Source organism: Rhinopithecus roxellana, chromosome 4, assembly GCF_007565055.1.
Source record: "Rhinopithecus roxellana isolate Shanxi Qingling chromosome 4, ASM756505v1, whole genome shotgun sequence".
Lineage (NCBI taxonomy): Eukaryota > Metazoa > Chordata > Mammalia > Primates > Cercopithecidae > Rhinopithecus > Rhinopithecus roxellana.
In genome coordinates this window covers 13,526,477-13,551,773 of record NC_044552.1, presented here as the reverse complement: position 1 = coordinate 13,551,773, position 25,297 = coordinate 13,526,477, and the positions used below count along the sequence as shown (strand labels likewise).

Genomic DNA, 25,297 nt, shown 5'->3' with positions numbered 1-25,297 from the left:
AAACTGATTCTAATTTTATTCTATAATTAGGAAACAGGACATTCTCAAAGAACACTTTGGCTGTCTTTATAAAGGTTCTAGTTAAAGAACTCTTCAAGACATCATTATGGGTTGATTTCTGAACTAGATGGGCCATGACTAATGATTTCAACCAAATCCCATTTTCAGGAGGCAGAACTAGTAAGTAGAATTCCTTAGAGAATGTGGCTTACTCTTTTATCCAATTTGGATGTGTTATATATGGGTTATATGAAATGCCATCTGTTATAAAACAAAACATTTTATTAAGAAGATTTTTTTTAATTGTACTTTCTGCAAACAACCAAATTCTATATGCTAAACCAGAGGTCCTCAGAATGTGGCCCCAGATCAACAGCACTGGCATCACCTGGGAACATGTTAGAAACACAGATTCTCAGGCCTCACCAGACATACAGGAACAGAAACTCTGGTGTAGGGCCCAGCAATCTGCTCATGTTAACAAGTCCCCCAGCTGATGCTGATGCCCCAAAGACCACTCTAGCCTGAAGACCACTGTCCTAGGGTCACCATGATCACAAGGTTCCTGATTGGTCCATATGGAATATTTCTAAATGCTAGTGCAATCCCTGAATTATGATTCCTTTCATTTCCAGGTCTTTTGATTCTCAGAAATCCGTAGCCCTGTCTTCAGATGGCACGGTTTCTTCAATAAAGCCAATGTTTGTGTCCCCACCCAAACTCATATATTGAAATCCTAAGCCTCAAGGTGATGTTATTAGGAGGTAGGGCCTTTGGGAAGTGATTAGGACATAAGAATGGAGCTCTCATAAGTGGGATCAGTGCCTTTATAAAAGAGGCCTAGGAGAAACCCCTCGGCCCTTCCACCATGTAAGGGCACAGCCAGAAGGCACCACCTGTGAACCAGAAGCCCCTCGCCAGACACCGAATCTTCTAGCACCTTAATCTCCGACTTTGGACCTCTACCCTCCAGAACGGTGAGAAAGAAATGCTTGTCATTTCGGCCACCCAGTCTAAGGTATTTCTGTATGGCAGCCAGAACAGACTGCCAGAAAGACTGTTTCCCTGCCACAGCTGCTCATAGCTCTCTGCCAGGTTGTCTGCTCCCTGCCCTGCACTCCTGGGCTCCTCCTCCAGTGTCAGTCATCACGCACTTTGCAGGGAAGGAAGGTCTCACCCTCAATTGCTCTCCTCACTCACATGTTCAGAGCTCTCTTTACAACTGCTGGAGCACTCAAATATCCCAAGGGAAAGCTTCTGTGTCATCCTGGACCTACTAGGGGCAATCACCCTTCCACCAGGGCCCCCACTCTCACCATGAGCTTCAGACTCTCATCTCCTGAGATCTTGCTCACAGCACAGCTGCCTTCCGCTCACACAGGCCAGAGGGGCTACCTTGTCTCCTCTTAGAGCAACGTTCCCCCACTCCCTTGGGGCTCAACCTTCGCTTTGTGTTCTGTAAATGTCAACAGTTCTCAAGCTTGAGACCGCATCAGGCGCACCTGGAGGGCTTGTGAAACTCCAGAATGGGGAGTCCCGTCCCCAGAGTTTCTGATTTACTAGGTCTTGCGAGTAGCCCAGAATTTGCATCTCTAACAAGCCCCCAGTGGAAGCCGAGACTGTCATCTTCTCAGAGTGTGCTTGGAGAACTGCTGTTGAAAGCCAACATCACTGAACTTACCTGCAGAGGCACCTAAAAATAATCAGTCCAGAACTGCTCCTTCTCCAAATGACTACTCTCTGATGTCTGTCAAGAAATCCAAATTATTTACCAATTACTTTATTGGTAATTAAGTTCCACCTATTTCAAGAAAAGTTCTGAGCTCTCATTTTTGATTAGCCATCAGCAGAAATAGTAAATTTACCTAGTGCATTCTGAAAACTGCTGTTCCTCCCAAGGAAACGTGTTTTCTGTTGCTCCTGAAATCTGCTGACCTTGGCACTGACTCTGGTCCTCTTACACTAAGGTGGAGCTGGGGCAGGGTTGGGGAATCAAGACTGAGAAACCTTGCTGTCCTGCAGCAGAACGGAGATACATGGAAGAAGGAAGACAGAATCTTGGCTTTGAAGAGAAAGTGAGATGTGATGTCAATGATCCCACTAACACCAAAACCATTAAACCAGCCTCGTTAAGGGTGGCCCCACCTCCCCACCCTTCCTGCCTTTTCTACCAAGCCAAACCCAGAAATAGAACACGGCTCACTTCTCAGGGCTACTGCCTCTGCCTCAACTTCAGAGACCACATCTGCAGCTCCCAAAACAAGGCCTGTTCTGCAGCTGGACAATTCACTGCTAAAATCCCAAACCGAAGAGCAGAGCCAGAGCCAGAGGAGACAAAAGTGACAATGGGGCCGGGCGCGGAGGCTCAAGCCTGTAATCCCAGCACTTTGGGAGGCCGAGACGGGCGGATCACGAGGTCAGGAGATCAAGACCATCCTGGCTAACACGGTGAAACCTCGTCTCTACTAAAAAATACAAAAAACTAGCCGGGCGAGGTGGCGGGCGCCTGTAGTCCCAGCTACTCGGAGGCTGAGGCAGGAGAATGACGTAAACCCGGGAGGCGGAGCTTGCAGTGAGCTGAGAACCGGCCACTGCACTCCAGCCCGGGCGACAGAGCGAGACTCCGTCTCAAAAAAAAAAAAAAAAAGTGACAATAGGGCCAAAGCCTCATCCCAGATCCCAACGTCATTCTGCAGCCCTCTTGCTATCAACTGCTGCCTGCTGGCTGCAGCCAGGTCCCTGGTCCACACGCAGCCTGCATCAGAAGCCTGCAGAGGCACGGGGGCTGGAGATGGGAAACAGATGGTGGCCTGTGCTTTGTCTTTCCCAAGTTTACAACCTCACCTGGGCTGTTCTGAGGAGCCCCGAGAGGTAAGTTCACGCATCACTACTGCCCCTCTCCCTGTGAAAGCAGAAAGTCAACACGCATCCTACCCCAGAATAGACCAGCCTCATCTGTAGTTTCAGGGTCCTGGGGGAACAGTATTCAAATGCCTCTGCTCACTGCCTTTTACTTCTGACTGTGGTTCCCAGGGAGCCTAAAATTTGAGAAGTGAAACTGAACATCCCACCGCCTTGGTGAGGGGAGAGGAAGAAACTTTACGGGCTTTTTATTGGCCGGTTATTTTTCTGTGTATCCCATACAGGCCCTCACCATGAAGGGTTTCACAGCTGCTCTCTTCCTCGGGACTCTGATTTTTCCCAGCTGCAGTGGAGGCAGCGGTGGGAGAGCCTGGCCCACACACACGGTCTGCAGTGACAGCGGCTTGGAAGTGCTCTACCAGAGTTGCGGTAAGCCCTTGCAGTACACCCATGTGTGTTTATGGGGAAAGTAAGGCCCACAGATGTGAGCTGTTAGTGCTCAGTTGGGGTGGGTGAGGGGAGAGGGGACCAGCAGCTGAACACTTTCTCCACCTGCAGCAGGTCTGGGAGGGCCACTGGGAGCCTTTGGGAGAAGGAGAGGTGGGGCTGGGGCCGGGAGCGGAAGAGAGAATGGTAGAGCGACAAAGAGTACAAGACAGAGAAATTGAATATAAATATAGTCATTTACTAACACCACAGAACCCAAAAAAGAACAAAATGATCAGTGCGTCTACCAAATCATCAAATCCCACCAGTTGAAAATTAGGAAAGAAACTTCCAGTAGGCCCTTCCCCAACTCTGTACACCTGGGCTACCTTCCCATCTGATGTACTTTGCAAGTGAGGTGAAAAGATCACTCCTGCCCAGAAAGAAGCTTCCTGTCCCTCTCTGGACACTTGCAGAGCTTTCACTGCAGGAGCAGCTCTCATGAATTCAGCAAACACTTCGCGTGCAGCTCTCAATGCCAGGGTTTCTCAGTGCTAGAGATAATAAAAGTGCATAAGCCAGGCCTGTCACCCCAGCAGGCCAACCCAATATGCCAACAGATAAATTGCAATTCAGTGAAGAGAATCCAGTGAACTGTGGTAAGAAGTGTCAGAACCAACCAGTCGGGCTGTGTCTTAGTCAGCTAGGGCTGCCATAACAAAGTACCACAGGTTGGGGGCTTACATAACAGAGATTTATTTCCTCACAGCTGTGGAAGCTGGGTTGGTTTCTCCTGAGACCTCTCCCCTTTGCTTCTAGGTGGCATCTTCTCCCTGTCTCCTCATGTGCTCTTCCTTCTGTGTACATCTGTGACCTCATCTCTTCTTCTTCTAAGGACACAATCATATCAGATTAGGGCCCACCTTCATGGCCTCACTTTAGCTTAATCAGCTCTTTAAACACCCTACCTCCAGCAGGGCGCGGTGGCTCACACCTGTAATCCCAGCACTTTGGGAGGCCGAGGAGGGCGGACCACTTGAGGTCAGGCATTCGAGACCAACCTGACCAACATGATAAAACCCCATTTCTACTAAAAATACAAAATTAGCAGGGCATGGTGGCATGCACCTGTAATCGCAGCTACTTGGGAGGCTGAGGCAGGAGAATTGCTTGAACCCAGGAGGTAGAGGTTGCAGTGAGCCAAGATCGTGCAATTGTACTTGAACCTGGGCAACAGGAGGGAAGCTCTGTCTCAAAAAAAAAATAAATAAATAAATGAAAGTAATAAATAAATAAATAAAAGACCCTATCTCCACATACAGTCACATTTTAAGGTACCGTAGTCCCCCCAGTCTGCTAGGAATATGTTCCAAGACTCCCAGTAGATGCCTGAAAACACAGATCATTTTGAACCCTACATATACTATGTTTTTTGGACCCAATAAATGAGACAGCTACTAAGTGACGGACAGGCAGGTAGTAGAGACAGCATGGAGATTCTAGACAATTCATGTTCCTGGTGGGATGGAGCTAGACAGCATGAGATTCCATCATGCTACCCAGAAGGATGCTCAATGAAAAACTTATGAATTATTTCTGGAATTTTCTATTTAATATTTTTGGACTGCAGTTGGCTGAGAGTAACTGAAACCTTGGAAAGTGAAATCTTGGATAAGGGGGCACTACTGTACTGGGGGTTGGGACTTCAACGCATAAATTTGAGGGGATGTCATTCATCCCATACAGGGCTCCCAAGTGGGGAGCAACTCATGAGCCCAGCCTCAGGATCACATCTGCTGTTAGAGGGACTGGCTTGTGCAAATGCATGGCATTGTGATATCTGCCACTTTGGAGGGAGATGGGGGCAAAATGCCATTTGAACTGCAGGAGGTAGGAAAGAGAAGTTGATTAAGCATCTGAATTGGTCTCACTCTAAGCTGGGGCTGTGGTGCTTGAGCAAGTACCTGATCCTACAACTGCCACCCAAAGAGCTGCCCAGAGAGGTCCAGATGGTCACTCTAGTCACCAGGGCCATTTGTTCAATTTGACCTTACTCTTTTAAAAATAAGGGACATTGAAGTGCACACACACACACAAATTAAAAATAAGTAAAAGAGAATGAACGACTGGATCTGGCAGTGCTGACCTTGTCACTCTAGGTTTTTCCATGGGGTCAGAACCACTAGTATCCCATTCATTTTCGGTGCAGGATGAGAAGCAAGATGTGAGATAAATGGACTGATCAGGGTTGGTTTTTCTAATTCATCCTTGAATAAAAGGTCGCCATAGCTGATCTGTCTCCCAGACTCACCCTCTGCCTGCAGCCAGGCCGGTGCATCCTTTCAAGTCACTTGCAAGAGGACTGGGCATGTCAGGGAAAGAACAAAGACACATCACCTGCCCACTGGAGGATGGCTCTTTCCTCTGTAGGTGAAGTTGCTCCATGAAGTCAGTGAATGTCTTAGCCAAGTCACTCAGAATAAGAGATGGAAGTGATGCAGTTCTCATCCAAGGGAGTGGGAAGATCAGACAATTTAGCAACAGGGTAAATGCTTTGTGTGAAAGGCTGTAGTGAAGGCAGGCATTGTGCACCAGCGACGTGGTAGTCAGAAGATGGTGAGGTTGGCATCTGCAACCTCAGGTTGGTAAAGGAATCACCAAGCCTAAGTTGAGGCTTAAAGACTGATTAAAATAGTAATGATAACACTTCATGTTGGTAGAGGCCACCATGCTAAGTGCTTTACATGCATCATTCTTATGTTGCAGATGTGTAAACTGAGGGATAAAGATGTCACTAATAGTTAACTTTTCCAATGCCACACAGCTAATAATGGCAGAATTATATCCCCAGGGTCACAGAGAAGGTAAGACATTGAGGAACTATTGATGGAATTAAAACAAATTGATCCCCAGCCTGCCTGACTCCAGAGCCCATGCTCTAAAACTCCCTGTGGTCTAGTTTCATCAGCAGGCAAAGTGGACTAATGGAGGGGTGAGGGGAGAAGTTTGGCAGAGAGAATGACACGTGTGAAGGCAGGAAAATGGGACCAGGCACAGGGTTCAGGGAACTGCAGGAGAGCTGAAAACACAAAGGGCTGAAAGAGGAAGTGAGAGATATGAGCAGGACCTCATACAATAGTGGGCTGCCTCTCTTTGGCCAGGAGGAGGTTGTATTTTGGAAAGATCCTCGGGCAGTAAACAGGAGTGTAGATTTTTAATTGGAAGCTATTTGAGGCTGAAAATAAGGTTTTCTCCAGGCGGAGCAATAATTCAGGAAAGAAACCACTAAGGCCTGAGTTGACATCATTTCCGCAGTCTTGATAACCTTGAGGAGAAGGGAAATTCACAAGCAGTTACTGGGCTCTGAATACTGACTAGGAAGTAAGCATAGTTTTCTGAAAAAGCAGAAGTCCTGACCTGGCCAACTGTCAGTGACAAAGGAAAGAAGAGAGCCACTTTCTTTACTAAAGCAAAAGGAGGAACAAACACAGTCAGGGCCTTGGGTTTGCTAAATCACAAGTCCCAGGGTTACAAAAGCCCAGGGACTCCACTCCATGCACACACCACAAACAGCCACCAATGTATTTATTTATATGCTGCCTCCAACATATACACGAAGATGTGAGGAGATGACAGAAATACTTATGATTAGAAGGGGAAATAGGCAGCAGTGGAAGAAGCAGGGTGAGGGGAAGCATAAGGGAAAGTGCTATGGACTGAATGTTTGTGTCCCCTGAAGATTCGTGTTAAACCCTAATACCAGTGTGACAGTATTAGGAGATGGGGCCTTTAGGAGGTGACTAGGTCATGAGGGTGGAGACTTCATAAATGGGATTAATACCCTTAAAAGAAGAGGCCAGAGATTTCCCTTTTTTCACTACATGAGGACACAATCAGAAGGTGGCTGTCTGTAAACCAGGAAGTGAGCCCTCACCAAGAACCTGCCCCTGCTGGCTCCCTGATCTCAGACTTCCATCCTCCAGGACTCTGAGAAATCAATGTTGGCTGTTTAAGCCCCGCAGTCTATATAATTTGTTAAACCTGCCTGAGTTGGCTAAGGGGAAATCATAAAGGCAGGAAAGGTTAGGACACATGTAACAGATGAGGCAGCATGAGAGTTAAGAGCTTAGAATCTGGAGTCAGCAAAGCTCATTCTAATCTTGGGCCACACTCTAGATCTCACATTGTTGTTTGTAAGGAGGGTGTATTAGTTTCCTGTTGCTGCTGTAACAAATTTCTACTTGGTGACTGAAAACAACACATGCATTCACGCATAGTTCTGTGGTCAGAGTCCAAAATCAATTTCACTGGGTGGGCAGGGCCTGGGCCTTGCTCCCTTAGAAGCTCTGGGGGAGAATCCCTTTCTTTTCTTCTCCAGCTTGTATAGCTGCATTCCTTGACCTGAGGCTTCTTCCTCCATCTTCAAAGCTGACAGTGTAGCATCTTGCTTCCTTCCATCATCACATGGCCTTCCTGTTCTGTTTCAAAGCTCCCTCTGCCTCCTTCCTGTAAGGACCCTTGTGATTAGGATCATCTCCCCAACTCAAGATCTTTAATCACATCTGCAAAGTCTCTTTTGCCACATAAGATAAGATACACATGTTTCAGGGATTAAGAGGTAGACATCTTTTGGGACCATTATTTAGCCTAATATCATAGGGAGAACATATTACCTACCCAAAGGGCTGTGTGAAGATTATGTGAGAAGGACTACATGAAAGGTGCTTAGCACATACTATGCACTCAATACATCTTAGCTGCTGATGACTTTGTACGGTATTTTACAACTGATTGAGGTATAATAGACTCTGAGCTTCCTTGAAGCCAAATCAAACAAGGAAATGGCATTGTTTCTAAAATAAAATTAGTTTTTGAGATGCTCAGCTTTTCCTGATATAGGGATGAGCGATGAGGGGAATTTCTCCCCGGAGTAGATGGCATCCTGGACGGCGTCTCTATTGAGATGCCATGGTGACTCAAACCCGCTGTTTCTAATGATGCCCCTTGGTGCAGGTCAAGAGCCCAGAATCAAGATACATTCTGCAAAGGGCCAAGGCAGAATCCTCCATGAATACAGCAATCACAGATCAGGCTTCTTAGAGGGAGAAGGTTAGATTGTGTACAGGAATGGATAAGCTGCACATCCTGTGGGCAATCCTCCATAAATATTATTGTTGCCATTGTTTTTGTTACTGGATGTTCATAGGGTCAGATAGCAGAGTTCTGGATTGTATTTTTTGGCAAAAGCCCAGTGTTGTATTTCACATGTTTTGACATCAACCAGGCAGAGGAGGACCTGTGACACATGCTCAAATGACTTATGTGCCCCTTTGGTTTCCCTGATACTCACAGGCTACCTGGACATAGGAGTGGCTCCTGGATGTTGTGTAAGGCAGACACTTGCGAACTAGAGCCTGCAGGCCAAACCCCACTTGGTGCCTGTTTGTGTATGGCCTGTGAGCTAGGGATGATCTTTACATTTTTAATGTTAAAGAATTCAAAAGAAGAATATTCATGACACATGGAAATTATCTGAAATTCAAAATTCTGTGTCCATAAATAAAGTTCTATTTGACACAGCTGCACCCATTCTTTTAGGTGTTGTTTATGCTACTCTTGTGTTACAATGGCAAGGTAGGGCGACAGTGACCACACGGCAAGGCTCCACAGAGCGTTACATATTGATCATCTGGAACTTTATAGAAAAGGCTTGCCGATCCCTGGCCAAGAGTAGGAAGGAATCTCTTAAGCTCTTCACTGGATCAGGGTTTCAAGTTCCAGGCCTTCCAGATGATTCTAGCCACAGAGAGGCTGCATGGACAAATGAACTCAATGGCAAACCCACCATGATTGCGAGGAATTGATAAGATCCCTTTCAGAGCGTCATCATTGTCATAATAACCTCTCCCTTCTGCATGCCATTTTAAAATTTATGAAGTCCTTCCATTGACAAAGCCTCATTTAATCCTTACAAACAGAGGTAGATAGGATGTTTATCTCCATTTTCTGGATATAGAAACTGAAGCGTACACACACTAAGCATTTTAATAGAGTAACATACCTGAGCCATGATACAAACCTACGTGTCCTTACTGCATGCTCAGTGACATAGAGCTATATCACAGAACTCTAGTAGGGAGTAAGCCATGCCCTCAGACCCCAGAAATACAGGGTGAGACCAGGCAGAAGGCACAGCTCAAAAGATAAGTCTTCAGGTAAAAAAGTGAAAACCCCAAGCAGTGTGTGGACCAGCAAAAGAAGGAGGATAGGGAGGAAGAGGAGATCAGGAAGAGAGGGAGGAGGCAAGGCAGAGAGAAGAGAGAGGAGGAGAGAAAGAAGGGAAGGAGGAGGAAGAAGAGGGAAAGGAAGATGGGGAGAAAGAAGAGGAAGGGAAAAAGAAGTAGGAGGAGGGAAGAGAACAAGAAGGAGGGAAGGGGGAGGAGGATGAGTAGGAAGAGGTGGGGAAGAAGAGAGGAGAAGGAGGAGGAAGTGGAAGAGGAAGAAGAGGAGAGGAAGGAGGAGGAGGAGAGGAGAAGGAGGAGGGGAGAAGAAAGAAGAGAGGGGAGAAGAGAAGGAGGAAAAGAAGATGAAAGAGGAGAAAGAAGAGAAGGGGGAGGAGGGGGAAGTGGAAAAAGAAGAGAGGGAGAGGAGAGGAGGGGAGAGATTCATCTGCTGATGAAAGAATTGTTTCCCTCCTGCCCCACCCCACCCCACCCCAGCCCCATCCTCTCTACACACATCCAGAGCTGGGCCAATTTGGCTCTTCCCAAGTATCCCTCAGAGGAGGGAACATATGGCTGCCTCAGAGGAGAAGGAGCCCCACCACATCTCCATTTTTCAGCCATGTACACCAAGTTCTTATTTGTTGCAAAGTGGTGCCTAGAAATGACATCTTCCAAATTAAAAGAAGTACATGTAGAGCCATTCTCCTATCATTAAGAACAGTATATTTTATAGTCAGAGCCCTCCTGCGCAGGAGGCATGCTAATTTCCTGAGGAAGCCCTATTTACCACACCCAACCATTCCACTGTGGGGTAGTCGGTGAGCAGGGAGGGAGGAATCCCTATTCAGCAGTGTGTGGAGGGCTGTGGGCTGACCTGGCAGCCCCCTGGAAGCATCCAGGGTCAGTTTACCAAGGCATCTGGTCACCAGGCTTCACACTTGCAATCAGCACCTGCTCTCCTCCCCTTAAAGACAGTCGGCCTTTAAGTCCACCTCTGCCTAAATAGGCTTCCCATGTTGCTGATATTTGCTACAGGGCAGGTGCTTTAGCTGACCTCCAAAAAGCCTCTTAATTACAAAGCCTGAATCAAGTCACATGTGCCTGAATCATCCATCAAAGTGACCAGACGGGACAATTAATCAGACTTTAAGAATGTAGAACATCTCCGTACAGAATAGAGGGTAAGCTGCAAACAACCTCGCCATGTAGCAGAACCAACAGGATATATTGATAAAATGTTCATAGAAAACATTTTAAAAGCTGCCCCAGGAGAAAATGGATGGGAAAAATGCCACTTTCCTCAGAACCTAATAATTCTGAAAGAAATAGAGCATAAAATAAACATGCATGAAACAACATCAAAAAAAGAAAAGAAAAGAAAAATGTCACAGGTCATCTAGTCACTTAGGAATACTTTCAAATGTTGCACACAGACAGCAATTTCTCTTTTCATTTATTTTCCCAGATTAACAAGGATATAAAACTATAATTAAGGAAAAGTAGACAAATAGCTGGAGAGACAAAGATGCAATTTCAGAAGGATGACTCTGAGCGTGCAGGATTGAACAGCTAGCTTCCTTGAGTAGGGCAAGGCCTTTTGGCCCAAATTTAAAGACAGGAAGTTGATAAAGAAACACAAGAATATTCACACTGTGGTGCAGATTTTTTTAATGCTAGATGAAAGTGAACTCTGCCAGAAGGGAAGCAAACCACGTAAGTGTGTTCCTGTGACCATGCCACCAAGATCTTCTGGGTTTCCATTGGTGGGAACATTTTACAGCCCAACCTCCAAGCCAGAGAAAATTCTCCAAAGCACTTTTTAAACGAGATGCTAAGTAACTTAGTGAATAGGAACCTAGAGAGGGAAAAAAGCCAAGAGTCTACAGTTCTAAAGAGGCCTCTTCTGCAGGCAGGAAACGTTTTCCCAAACGCTGTTCACCACTATTTCCATCCTCAGGCAAAATCTTAATGGGCAGCTCTGCTCATGTTTTGGGAGGAGAATCTTTGGAGAGGTAGAGATGGGAAGGGCTGTCCTCCAGCCCAGCAGTTATTTTTGTAGAAACTACAGCATAGACAACACATTCCTAAAGCAGCAGCGACTGTGAGGTCCTGGGCATGCTTTCAGACCCAGACCCGCGGGAGGAGGAGTGTAAAGACCAGAGCAGTTTCTGTTTTCTCCAGAGCCCACGGAAAGCAAAGGTGGAAGAACCCATTCCCAGCTCCAGTAGTGCAGCCAGAGCTCCAGGCAGAACCCGACAGCACCAGGTACCCCATGAGGCAGGAGCTCCAGGTGGACTCAGGTACCCCATGAGGCAGGAGCTCCAGGTAGACAGGATTCCTTCTGCCTCCTAACCATTAGAATCTACCCATATAGCTGAGATCTTTCTTATTCAAAGGGCTTCTCTGTATGCTTTAGTGCACCATTTAGTCTTCTTATATTGTATTTTTAAAATATCCCTTTAAACAATTCAACACACTTACACAACTAATAAGTCGAAACTTTGTAAATTTAACAAATTAATTTTTGCAGACATACATACGCTGGCCACAAATTTGTCTTAAACATCTAATCGAATATAGCAGATTTTTTTAAATTTGCTTTATAAATTTCAAAATCAGACAAAGCACACACAAATGATCACAAGATTATTCAACCCATTATTCTTTTTCTCAACCTCATGTCGATCCTAATTAGAGCAGTCAGAAGGCACAGAATGGGAGCAGGGCTGAGGATGGAGTAGAGAGGCAGATGCTTCTTCTAAAACCTGAAAGACAAGGCGGGGTTTTCACTGAAATAAAAGGATGACCCATCCGCGACCTGTGTACCATCTAGCTTGGTGTTCATTCCTTTTCTGGGATGCCATGTAAGGCAGTATCTGAGGCTGCTGGTCCATTAGCTTTGACTGGGGTTCTAGAGACACCAAGTGGGCAACAAAAGAAGTGTGCTGGGGTCTATCGGGAAACCAGTATTTGCACCTCCATCTGTGGGATTCGTGTGCAGTAGGTAGTGTGCATGTCAGCATCCACCAGCCCCTGCCTGGGACCCAGGAAGGCATCACTGTGTGCTCCCTGCCCTCAGAGCAGAAGTGAGTAGTAACCAACCCAGTGGCCAGGAAGAAAAATAAAATCTCCAGCCCAGAAATCTCCACTCACATTTCCAAGCAGTTTATAGTTCACGTAGGCTGTCTGATCAGCCAGAATGCCCTCCAAGGGCTCTCTTAGTTGAAACCTGACACCTTCCCTTCTGGCCAGTGGAAGCTATACCAGCCTCAGTGAGAAATCTAGGATGGAATTATCAGGATTCCTTCTGCCTCCTAACCATTAGAATCCACCCGTATAGCTGAGATCTTTCTTATTCAAAGGGCTTCTCTGTGTGCTTTAGTGCTCAATTTAGTCTTCTTATATTGTATTTTTAAAATATCCCTTTAAACAATTCAACACTACTTACACAACCAATAAGTCGAAACTTTGTAAATTTAACAAATTAATTTTTACAGACATACATACCCTGGCCACAAATTTGTCTTAAACATCTAATCGAATATAGCAGATTTTTTAAAATTTGCTTTATAAATTTCAAAAGCAGACAAAGCACACACAAATTATCACAAGATTATTCAACCCATTATTCTTTTTCTTAACCTCATTTCAAAATACTGATACCATGAGTTTACATTTATCTCTTAATTATCTTTGTACTGACATTTATTTTTACCTATACTCTTAAACTTTCCCAAGATTACAGTAAAATTTATCTCAGTATTTTTCTGCATGTCTAATACATTCCAGACCAAAGATAAAGGCTACCTCTTCAGACCTTCTGAGGATGCAGGTTTTGACTTACCAACCAGTTGATTCTGGGCTTGGTGGACAGTCCACAAGTTGAGCTCTCTTTACTTAAAGTTGACCTATTACATGCTCAAGATAATTTATACCTCTTCTTTCAAAAAGTTCCCTCTACCCTGCTGCTTTTTTTCTCAAGTGACATGCTCTTTAAGTTGTGCTAGGTCAGTGTCTTGTAACTCATTGTCCCACCCTTATTGTATATTGACCTGGCCTACAGGCATCATTGGAAACTCACGCCTGCCCTGGCCTTCTCCACATATCATTAGAGGGGTGATTTACAGGACATGATGAACTTTGTCTGCATGGTGAGGGTTAATCCTTACAACACTTAGCTAGTTCATCATCTTAGAACATGGCATTGACCTGTCTTTCCATTTGTATATTCTGTGCGATCCCTGGTGCTGATTTGACTGTTGCCTGATACTCTGCCTAATGTTTATATGGGACCACTTGAGCTGATCAGTCCTTCTGTTCCATTTTTCCCAAGACTATCTGGCTCATTCACAACTCTTTGTCCTGACTCCTACTTGCTTACAAAGATAGAAAAAACTGCCTAGTTGTCTCTGATCTATCCATATGGATGGAAATGCTTGGAATCTCCAAATAACTAAGAACGAGGCTCCGTGCTCATCTAGTGTTTGGGACACGACCCAATTTCCTTCCCACCTTTGTTATCACCCAGAGATGCCTGCTAAGTAATTTTTAAAGACAGAATCACGAGAGATGAGGTCTTCAGTAGTCTTCCTATTTCTAGGAACTGCCTGGTATCGTTAATGCCGTTCACCCCAACCAGCAGAGAAGAGGACCCTCGAGCACTTTCCCTTAACCTACCCTCTAGCATTCCATCAGTGCAGGCGTAAAGGACTTTGTTCTTTTCAGTCAGTTCTTAGTGGCTAGGGATAAGAGGGAAGCATGCCCCAGTGTGGGGTGAGACACTGGAGTGGTTCCTGAATATCAGCTTGATGTCCTGTGAGGCTGAGTGATTGGTTTTTGACAGTCTGCCTTGCAGCTGATGGTGAAACATTGGGTTGCAGGGAGCTGCCACACGACGACCTATTTCCCCACAAGCCTGGTGCTCTGCAGGCACAGCAAGTGGGGTCAGCATTCTGCCAGTCCCTGCCCACAGGCAGACGGGGTTCCCTTATAGTACTGGAAAATGTTCAGGCAAGATAGAGCCTCAGGGCTTCACTCCAAGTGCCTCCTTGTTTAGAAAAGGAACATCTGAGCCAGAAAAGCAATGTGTCCTAACCATGGTCACAAAGCCAGCCAGCCAGCCAGCAGCAGAGCCCGACAGCACCCTCCCAGGCAAGCTCTGCTTCTTATTCAAGCATAAAAACCATCACATGAAGCAAACTCACCCAATGTCAGACGAAAGATGCCACATAAAGCAAGACCAGACCCCCTCCTGCACACCCACATCCCCAAAGCACAAAAGGATTCTCTCTCTAGGCAGCCCTCCTCTTAGGGCAATTTCCCCACGTCTTGCTTTGCCCAAGACCCTACAAAATAAGGGTCTTTGAATATGCAAGAGACCACTGGGGGCTCCTTTATAATATTGAGAGGATAAGGAATTCCATAAATGTACTATTATTGTAAACTTTACATAGAAATGGCATTTTCATAGGGCAGTGAAAGCAAGAGCTTGTTTAGAGTAAGGGCTGCCTTCCTCTGTGACAGGAGACTCATTAAGGACTCCAACAGCCTTCAGTAAACACATAACCATGACAGGGGATGCCTGATGAAAATACAGCAGGTCAGCTGGGCGCGGTGGCTCACGCCTGTAATCCCAGCACTTTGGGAGGCCAAGGCAGGCAGATCACCTGAGGTCAGGAGTTCAAGATCAGCCTGGCCAACATAGTGAAACCCTCTCCTTACTAAAAATATAAAAAGTTAGCCAGGTGTGATGGTGGACACCTGTAATCCCAGCTACTCGGGAGGCTGAGGCAGGGGAATTGCTTGAACCCGGAACGCAGAGGTTGCATTGAGTAGAGGGTTTCACCATTGCACTCTAGCTTGCAAGCTAGAGAGAGACTCCATCTCAAAAAAAAAAAAAAAAAAAAAAAGAAAAGAAAATATAGCAGGTCACTTGGGCCCCCAACACCCAAAAGCTTGATGCCAGGGCCTGATTCTTTTGGTCTTTTCTCCAAATGTAGAAAAGCTTGCTGTATACAACCAACTTCATACATCAGATAAACACCAAAATCCTTCCACTTCTCTCCACTGGGATCTCTGCCACGGGTCTAGATAACTGGATGGAGGATATTCCTAAAGGGAAGTATGAGGAACCTCAAGTCTCCAGAGAATAAATTCTAGCCTGACCTACACTGAGGTTTTTGGAGAGAAGACAGGAACATCATTCTTCCAGGATACGCAATAGCTTTTCTGCCTCACATTGGGCTTCAGTTTTGACTAAATTAAAGGACAATTCATGCGTAAATAAGTGTGCACATTTCCAAAAAATACCTGAGGAGAAAATGGCCAGTGGCTCTTTTTTTATTTGAAGCAGTAGCTGAACAGAGTGCAAGCTTGCTAGCAAGTATCAGGTATCCTAACAAAAATGTGCCTGAGGTTTTAGAGCCAGTAACAGAAACAATGAGCAGGAGACTCTTAAGTAAATACTACCTGATCTCAGGATCTCAGCAGGGCTTCTTTCCTGGGGGAATGGATCTTCAGCATTTGGGGGAAGCAGTGGTAGGAGAACAGGCAACAGAGAGAGAAGGCCACAGTTCCCTTCCTACTAAATCATCATCCCCTATATCTCGCCCATGCCAGAAGATGAAAAGCGAGGGTCAAACACGAAAATATCTTCATGGAAAGGGCAGATGATGAACAAAGAGGGTAAGTTGCAATATACAATAGAAAGTAGTTGTAATATACAATAGCAATATACAATAGAAAGCAGAAGGGACCATGGTGCTTGCCTCATTTCAAGAGGGAAACTTCTGTTTCCCTCCATCTAATTGCCATGTGGGAATGCAGGAACTGGGATGCCTGATCTCCTCATTTTTCAAAAGAAGCTAAAGTTCTTCATCTAGAGGTGCAGCCTCCTAGTTTATAAATATGGCAGCTATTCTAAGTGTGTTTAAACATTGTGCAGACCAACAAAACCCATCTGGAAGCTAGGAACAGTACAGGGGCTAACCATTTGCAGCCTCTGCTATGGAGAAGAAAGGGTTTAGCCAGGTCATGCGTTTTATGCCACCTGACCCTACCACCTTCCTTCCCCTTCTTGACTCAAAGCATTTCCAGGAAACATCCTTCAGTTCAGTTTCACCATCACCACCCTCTGCATCAAAGTGGGGTCACCACACGAGTCCCGAAGAATGCTAATTATATGATAATTATGTATCCACTTGTTCAATTTGGAATATTCTCATCAGCCCAAAAATCAAGTATTCAAGGATACCTAGTTCATGCCAGTCCCATCACCATTTGAACATCTGGAATTGCTAGATTTGGTAATTAGCAGACCCAAATCTATGAAAAATTCTTCTTGATACCCACAAACACCACTGAAACATGCATTTCCAAAACAAAGCCAAAAGCAAGAAACCTGGTGTAAATTACTCTGGTGATGAAACTACATCTGAATTAGTACAGTATACATAGTCCATACTCAATGTGAATTATAGGAATTTGCTTAAATATTGCTTAAGTTTAGAGTTTCCTCAGAAATGGACCCTGGCACAAAGAACTGAGTGCAAGTTTGTTTGAGAAATGATCCTGGTAGGCATCAGCAGGAGAGTGAAGAAGCGAAACAGGGAAAAAAAGGAAGCCAGCGCAGCCCACCGCTGTGGGTAACTGGGGTTCAGTCCTTCTGGGGACCCTGGGGAGCCCTTGTGGAACACGCCTTAGAGATGTCACATCTCCAGCGGGAAGAAACTGGGGTATTGATCTATCAACTCCCACCTGTTATTTGTTGAGAGCTGTTCCTGGAGGCATTAACTCTCAGCACTTTTGGCTCAACTGTGTACTGCACAAGCTTACTCCCACAGTCACAGAAAGCCCTCAAGCAAAGAGTTATAGGTGTTTACAGGAAGAAATCTTTGAGGAAAATAAATACTGGTGTCTTAGTTCATTCAGGCTGCCATAACAAAGTACTTTAGATTGGGTAACTCATAAACAACAGAAATTCATTGCTCACAGTTCTAGAGGCCAGAGAGTCGAAGATCAAGGTGACAGGAGGTTCAGTGTCTGGGGGAGGGCTCACTCTCTGCTTTACAGATGGTGCCTCCTGACTCTGTCCTTACATGGCGAAAAGGGCAAATAAGCTCCCTCAGGCCTCTTTTATGAAGGCCCTTGTCCCATTCATGAGGGTGCTGCCCTCATGGCCTGATCATGTCCCAAAGCCTCCACCATTTAATATGATTGCATTGGGAATTAGGTTTTAACATATAAACGTGGGAGGACACAAACATTCAGACCATAGCACCCTGCAGTGTCCTTGTGCACTTGGATCTCTAACATCACACTAAAGCATTCATGAACAGGACCCTGGCAAAAGAGAAACCAAGACAGTTCACAAAAAAATTACTCACACATCTAAGGAAACTGTATGAAGTGGGCAGTCTTCTTGTCTACATAAAAAACTTCTTTCTATCATAAAAAACTGCCTTGCTATAAAATATCTGAAAATAATGGATAAGATATGACACAAATCTTTTAAATATATAGCAGAGCTTGCAATAAAAAAAAAAAAAAAAAAAAAAAAAAAAACACACACAGAGTGGAAAACCAACAATAAAGTTCTGTGTCTACCCACAGAAAATGTGTCAATCTCCATTAGCCAGAACTTAGGCTTTAATGGCTGTGCATGAATTTGGTAACCAAGCCCTTCACCGTGTGAGATGGAAAGTTGATCCCTCCATGAAGCTACAACCTCCTAAGAGTTACAGTCACAATAAAATAAATAAATAAATAACAATTAATTAAAATTTTTTTAAATTAAAAATAATAAAAATAAAAGAAAGAAAAAAGCAGGTAAGGAAGAAAAACACTATTATGCAGAACAGAAGACAAAAAAACTTATCTAACTCTGCCTAATCTCTTGGGAAAATAAGTCTTCTATGCAAATATGTCATCTAAGCATATTATCATCTAGGTTTGGGCCCCAAATGTATATACTACCTTCCTAGTTCAAAAAAACTCAAGCCTAGAAATTAAATTTAGAGTGGTTACTGATTGGGAACATCTGAAGCATACAGGCAGAAGGAAATATTAATTATCTCTATGGGGTCATATACCCTCAATTCACATTTCACTGGGTCTCTAAAGTTTTAACCATAAGCTCACAGTCCAAAATTTAAAAAGACAAGGAAATAAACCACCATGAGGAAGAGTCAGCAGAGAAAACCCAAACTGTAGAATTCTACTCCCAAAGGTATTAGATTTTAGAAATATAAGGTACAGAATATAAAAATAAAATGTACAACTTCTTTAATTAAAAAAATAAAAGCATGAGAAAAAATAATATCAAAATAATCAGGGAGGTGTGAAAAAGAATAAAATAAAACCCTTTAAAATGCAACATTTAATCATTGAAATAAAAAATATGGATATGTTAAAACATTGATTTTAAAATAGCTGAAGGGAGAACTGATGGACTGGATGAAAGGTTTAGAGCTATGACTCAAAATCTATCACAGAGAAATAAAAAAACAAAAAATATGGAGCTACAGCTAAAGAAGAAAATAGAACAAACAGGGGAAAAGGCAATTCCTAAAGAAAAAATGCTGAAAATTTTCCAGAACTGCAAAAGTCATGAATCTCGGGTTCAATAAACACAATAAATCTTCAATGTTTATTAGCCAGAGATATCAGTGCCTTACCATTGGGGTCTCTCCACCAGGCTACCCACAACATGCAACGTGCTTCCCACAGAGTTTCCCACAGAGGTTCGTAAAAGGAATTTCACAATTAGACCAACCAGGATAAAACCACAAATCACCAAAGGAAAAAAAATGGTAAAAGTTGCAAGAGAAATTACCTAAAAGAAGTTAAAGACTGATAGCAGGCTTCAGCAATACTATCATAGAAAAGAGAAAATAACAAGCAACCTAGAACCTAGAATTCTATATACAGTATAGTTAAAAGTCATTCAACAATAAGAGTAAATTAAAGACTTTTTGGAGAAAAAAAAAAGCTAGAGTGTTTGCCATCGAAAGACTCTCACTATAAGAATTGTAAAGGTGGCCGGGCGCGGTGGCTCAAGCCCGTAATCCCAGCACTTTGGGAGGCCGAGACGGGCGGATCACAAGATCAGGAGATTGAGACCATCCTGGCTAACACGGTGAAACCCCGTCTCTACTAAAAATACAAAAAACTAGCCGGGCGAGGTGGCGGCGCCTGTAGTCCCAGCTACTCGGGAGGCTGACGCAGGAGAACGATGTAAACCCGGGAGGCGGAGCTTGCAGTGAGCTGAGATCTGGCCACTGCAGTCCAGCCTGGGCGACAGAGGGAGACTCCGTCTCAAAAAAAAAAAAAAAAAAAAAAAAAAAGAATTGTAAAGGTACTTGAGAAGGCAATGATCCCAGAAGTCAGTTTTGAGATGTAAAAAAATGACAAGCAAAGCAGTGGCAATTTTAACAATCAATGAATGTAATGATGATAATGATGAATTTGGAACAAGAATGTATTAGATGTCTATTTCTGCATAACAAATGCCCTAAAATTTGACAGTTTACAACAATAAGCATTATCACCTCACCTTGCAGTTTTTTTCCTCTGGGGCAGGAATTTGGATGTGGCTTAGTTGGCGGTCTCTGACAAAGGGTGATGAAGGTGGACTGTAGTCATTTCTAGGCTTGGCTGGGGGAGCAGCTGCTTCCAAACTCATGTGATTACATGGCAATGAACAGACCTCCAAAGATCCGCTTCCATGCCCACTCACAGGGCTGTTAGTGGAATTCAAGTCTTCAGTGGCTATTAGCCAGAGATATCAGTGCCTTACCATGGGGGTCTTCCCACAAGGCTACCCACAACATGGCAACGTGCTTACCAGAGTGAGAGAGAGGACATGATAAATAGCTGTCAAAGTCTCATGACATTGCAGCCTAATCTCAGAAGCAACATCCCAATGCTTTTGCCATGTTCCACTGCTTAGAAGCAAGTTACTGGGCTACTTCAGAGGAAGGGATTGCACAGGACATGCAATGTAGGAGGGGATACCTGGGGCCATATTGGAGGCTGCCTAGTGCAAAATGGCAGATAACAATAGCACACGGAGGAGGGGCTGGTGAGTGAACATAAAGCATTCTCATGTCCTTGACCTGGTCTTTTATAGGGAGGAGAGTAAAGGCAATGCTTATTTATGCAAAATGAAAAAGTTCTAGAAATCTGTGGCCCAACAATGTGAATATATGGAAGACTTCCAAACTGTACACTTGAAAATGGTTAAGATGGGAAATTCAATGTCATGTGTTTTTTGCCACAATAAAAACAAACAAATAAATACATACATACTTATATACCAAGGTTTTTAAAATAGGTAGGAAAAAGACAAGTTTATTTTTAAGATTTACTCAGATATTCATGTTAAAATTTCAAAGGTAAGTACTACAAGACTAGAAATACAGTACGTGATTTCCAAACTATAAACAAAACAATAAAAACAAAAGAAAAAATTAAAATATTCCAATTAATCCAAAAGAATGCTGGAAAGAAGGGAGGAAAGGCATAAAGAAAGAAAACCCAAAATAGGATAAAATAATTATTAAAATATCAGAAGCTTGACTGGGCACAGTGGCTCATGCCTGTAATCCCAGCACTTTGGGAGGCTGAGGCAGGTAGATCACCTGAGGTCAGGAGTTCAAGATCAGCCTGGCCAACATAGCGAAACCCCGTCTCTATCAAAAATACAAAAATTAGCTGGGCGTAGTGGCAGGTGCCTGTAATTCCAGCTATTCGGGAGGTTGAGGCGGGAGAAGCGCTTGAACCCAGGAGGCGAAGGTTGCAGTAAGCCGAGATAGTGCAACTGCACTCCAGCTGACAGAATGAGACTCCATCTCAAAATAATAATAATAAATAAATAAATAAATAAAGCCTTAATAAATATAAATGGACTATATTAACCTGATCTTACAAAACAAAAAATGACAAATTGCATTTTATAAGTTAGCTGTCTGCTTTTTAAAGAAATACACCTAAAATATAGATCTACAGTGAACAATACATTTAATGGTGAAACACTGGAAACCTTCCTTTTAAAATCAAGAGTGAGACAAATACACCCATCACTACCACTTGTATTCAAAGTTGTACTGAAGCACCTCACCAGTGTAAAAGACAAGAAAAAGAAAATGTTTAAGGATTTGAAAGGAAGAAACAAAAATGTTATTAAGTGCATACAATATGACTGTCTACACAGAAAAGCTAACCTACAAATTACTGCAACTAATGAAAGTTGAATTAGCAATTTATTTGGAGACTAATTTATTACATTATTTCAAGAGATAGCTAGCATGCATTGCTTTAGTTAATTTATTTTCATGGAGGTACAGTACATCATTATGTGTATCGACTACAATTGTGTCCCTCCTCCTTTTGATACAAATTTAGGTTGTTTCCACTTTTTTGCAATTACAAACTTATGAATATCCGTTATTTATGTCTCTTGTGTCAGAAAATGTTTACCAGCCCAGTACTTTCTTTCTTTCTCCAGTTTTCAGCAGCTTAAGCCTGGGCAAAGGTATTTAGACTAATTGCTCTAATTGTATCAGTTTTGTCTAGTAATAGTTCCATGCACACTAACAGTTTTTAAATGTTATGTTCTGAAGACACATGAACAGATGGCAAAAAAAGGCTGAACAATATCCAAATGGTTACAGCAATGGTGTTACAGAGAACGGCACAGTGTTGAGCCAGGCCTTTAAACTTTGCTGTGAAGCAGAAGAAACTCACACGTGGTGTTTAACTTGTGTGCAGGTCTGCGGGGGAAGGCTGTGATTGTTCAGCGGGTGCACTCTTCTCCTTTATTCATCTGAAATCCAATTTCCTGTCTTATTTTTCATAGCAGCTTGCTATCTTTCAATATAATTCTTTTTATATCTTTAGCAGAAGTATTTTTTATTCCTCTAATCAGGAAGGGAATGCTAGGGTGTGTTGATTCTGGAGGCAGAGAAATGAGTCCTTGCCTTGGTCAGGAATTTATTTTGCTGGCAGAGAGACCAAGCCAATGGCAGCTCTGCTTTTCCCCTCCACCATCCACCTGTAAGAGCTTGTAATCTCACATTATTCATGGTCCCGGGATCCTATTCCCGGATGGTCTGTGTTACATGAAGATAAAGTACAAGCAAATTCAGGGTTTCCCGTAGAAGCACCTCCCTCCTTCCTATCCGGGAGAGCTCTATTGCAGACTTGCGGCCTCCAGCAGACCTATTCTGGCTTCATCTCATTGACGTAAGAGATGCAGAAAGAAATGGCGAATTGGCTTTGGGAATGTAGAATTTGACTTCCCTGGTTCCAGTTCAAGACATCTGGGTGGGAACTCCCGCTGGGTATCCACTCTGCCTTCTTGGGGAAGCTCCATGATATCTTTAGGAAGGAAGCCTTGGATTCCACACCCTGGAGACACGGGGTCTCTTATTCTCTACGCACTTCCTTACACGGTTTCTCTTCCTTCGAGGGCCTCTCAGTTGAGGCACTCCTCCACCTTAAATCCAGGAGGCCACATTCAGAAGCAGTGTCACGTGGGCCCCTCGGCAACATGCTAACATAGAAAAGGAGGGTCTCTATGAGTCCGCTCTGCCAACAGGATTGCTTCCTAGGAAAAGTGCAAATTGATTTTTTTCCTCCTGTTGGTCTGCTGGGGGATTGGAAGTAGCCACAGACAACTCATTAGCACATGTAGGGAGACCAAGGAGAAAAATAAGCTAAGTTGCTCTCATACTAGAAAGCATTTAGGAAGCAAACCCATAAATATGGATAATTATTGTGTGTCCATTAAAAGTTAAAAAAATTTTTTAAAAAAGAATTCATGCTTGTTCTATAGGTTTCTGTGTATGGCCAAGATTGGCTCCAGGGCCCTGAACATTGCAAGAAACGTTTGCACTGGCAAGGAAGGGTGCTGGCCTCTACTTTTATAGAAACAGGGTCTCCCTATGTTGCTCAGGCTGGTCTTGAACTCCTGGGCTCCAGCGATCCTTCTGCCTAGGCCTCCCAAAGTGTTGGGATTACATGCATGAGCCACCATGCCCAGCCAGGATCTATATGGTGGTGCTTACATGCAGTAAAACTGCATAGAACTACATGAGCAAACACGTGTGTGTGTGTGAAAACTGCTAAATCCTGAATACAGTCTGTAGAGTACACCAGTGTCAATGACTAGGTTTTGATACTCGGTTCTGTAAGATATTACCATGAAGGGAAGTGGGTGAAAGTACACAGGACACCTCTGTACTCGTTGCATAGCTTCCTATGTCTATCATTATTTCAAGATAAAAAGATTTTATTTTAAAAAATGGCCTGAAGCTCTTGAGCCTGAGGCTGTGCATCTCCCTCTGCCTTTATGACCCACAGTGCAGTCCCTGGGCCCCCAGAGTCTGGGCTCCACTGCCCTGGCCTCTGGGACATCTGAGAAGCCTGGTATAGGAAGGAAGCATGAAGCCTAAAATAGTACTCAGTTCCTCCTCTTACAAGTGAGGAAATGGAAGGTTAGGGGGACAAGGTGAGTGCTAGCTGACACCCTGATTTACTGCCTAAGTTACACGGAAGCTTCTGGTCCCTGGGAACACACCAAGACAGGTTGCCCTAAAATGGTCAAGCTAGAAGGCCAAAGCGAGGCAGGGCTGGGGTTTTGTTTTGTGGTGTGTGTGTGTGTCTGCGTGTGTGCATTGTCATGTGTGTATTTAAGGGCTGCAAAGGACATACTGGTTTTGATGTCACACTATGGGCATGGATGATGTAGAAATTCTATTCCACATCATGAGCAATGTTCAGCAAAGTCAGTAAGAGGGTACGAGGGTGAGCATGTCCGAGCTTACCTGCAAGATGAAGGCCTGTGATGATGGTAGAAACTCTTTCTGACCCCAGCAGCCACAGAAACTTGTATTTTGCCAAGGAAGGCTCCTTCTTTGAAAATATATAGGAAGAAGACAGAAATCTACCTTTCTGATACCACTTAAAGCAATAGAGGAAAAGAAAATTATCTAGTTTTTCCACTATCCTTCCGGGGTGATTCTAGGACCTTTAAGGTCTGTCCATGTCTAAGCAAACACCAGCCACCTCTGACCTCCAGCCTTTCAAAGAAAGAAGCTGGACTGATTGCATTTATAGAGTTCAAGATGAAGCTCACAAAAGCACAACTGGCTTGATTTTATGAAGAGCTTTTGTTGACAAACGTGAAGTGACCAGAATACACAGACTTTGGGACTTGAGACTTTTTGTATATGTTGTTCTCTGTGCCTGAGTTGGTAGAAAAGAGTCTACATACACAGGCTCCTACTCCAGCCCCGTACAAGGTTTGCAACCTTCACACTTTCCATAAACCCTCTCTGCCTCAGTTTCCTCAATTCTAAAACACAGATGATAACAGCATCTCTCTTAAGGCTTTTGTGAGGATTTCAGCTAACACACACATAGGGCTTAGAACAGCACCTGCTGTGGAAAGAGCTATAGAAGTGACCACTGTTATTACATCCATCTGTAATTACTGGAAATATATAGGAACATACTTAAGATGAATGGTCACAAAAGCGCTTCCACAGCTTCCAAGGCAAAGCGCTAGCACACTGGTGCCTCCCTGTTCTCTCACTGCACCTTGTGGCTAGGCTGCGTGCCAATCATCTTTTTACTGCCTCTTTCTCCTGAAAGTCAGGGGCTATGCCTAAGACTAAGTGATCTTCGTATCCCACATCTAGCATGGTGCCTAGCAAACAGTAGGGGCTCAAAAAGCTTTACAATTGGACCAATAAACAAATAGCAGGGCTTTTGTCTCTCCTGTC

At 43.9% G+C, this 25,297-nt stretch overlaps 1 protein-coding gene across 11 annotated transcripts in view; it reads left to right on the top strand.

Moving 5' to 3' along the window:
- The first annotated feature begins 2,703 nt into the window (after positions 1-2,703).
- LY86 (lymphocyte antigen 86) overlaps positions 2,704-25,297 on the top strand; it is a 63,651-nt gene continuing 41,057 nt past the window's right edge. For 3 of the 11 annotated variants that reach the window (XM_030928165.1, XM_030928171.1, XM_030928173.1), the window contains exons 1-2: positions 2,711-2,871; positions 3,147-3,291. In XM_030928165.1, the coding sequence (XP_030784025.1) occupies positions 2,803-2,871; positions 3,147-3,291 (214 nt within the window). In that variant the 5' untranslated portion in view covers positions 2,711-2,802. Of the gene's footprint in view, positions 2,872-3,146; positions 3,292-25,297 lie in introns of all 11 variants that reach the window. The other 8 variants (XM_030928166.1, XM_030928172.1, XM_030928168.1 and 5 more) reach the window with 7 other exon arrangements.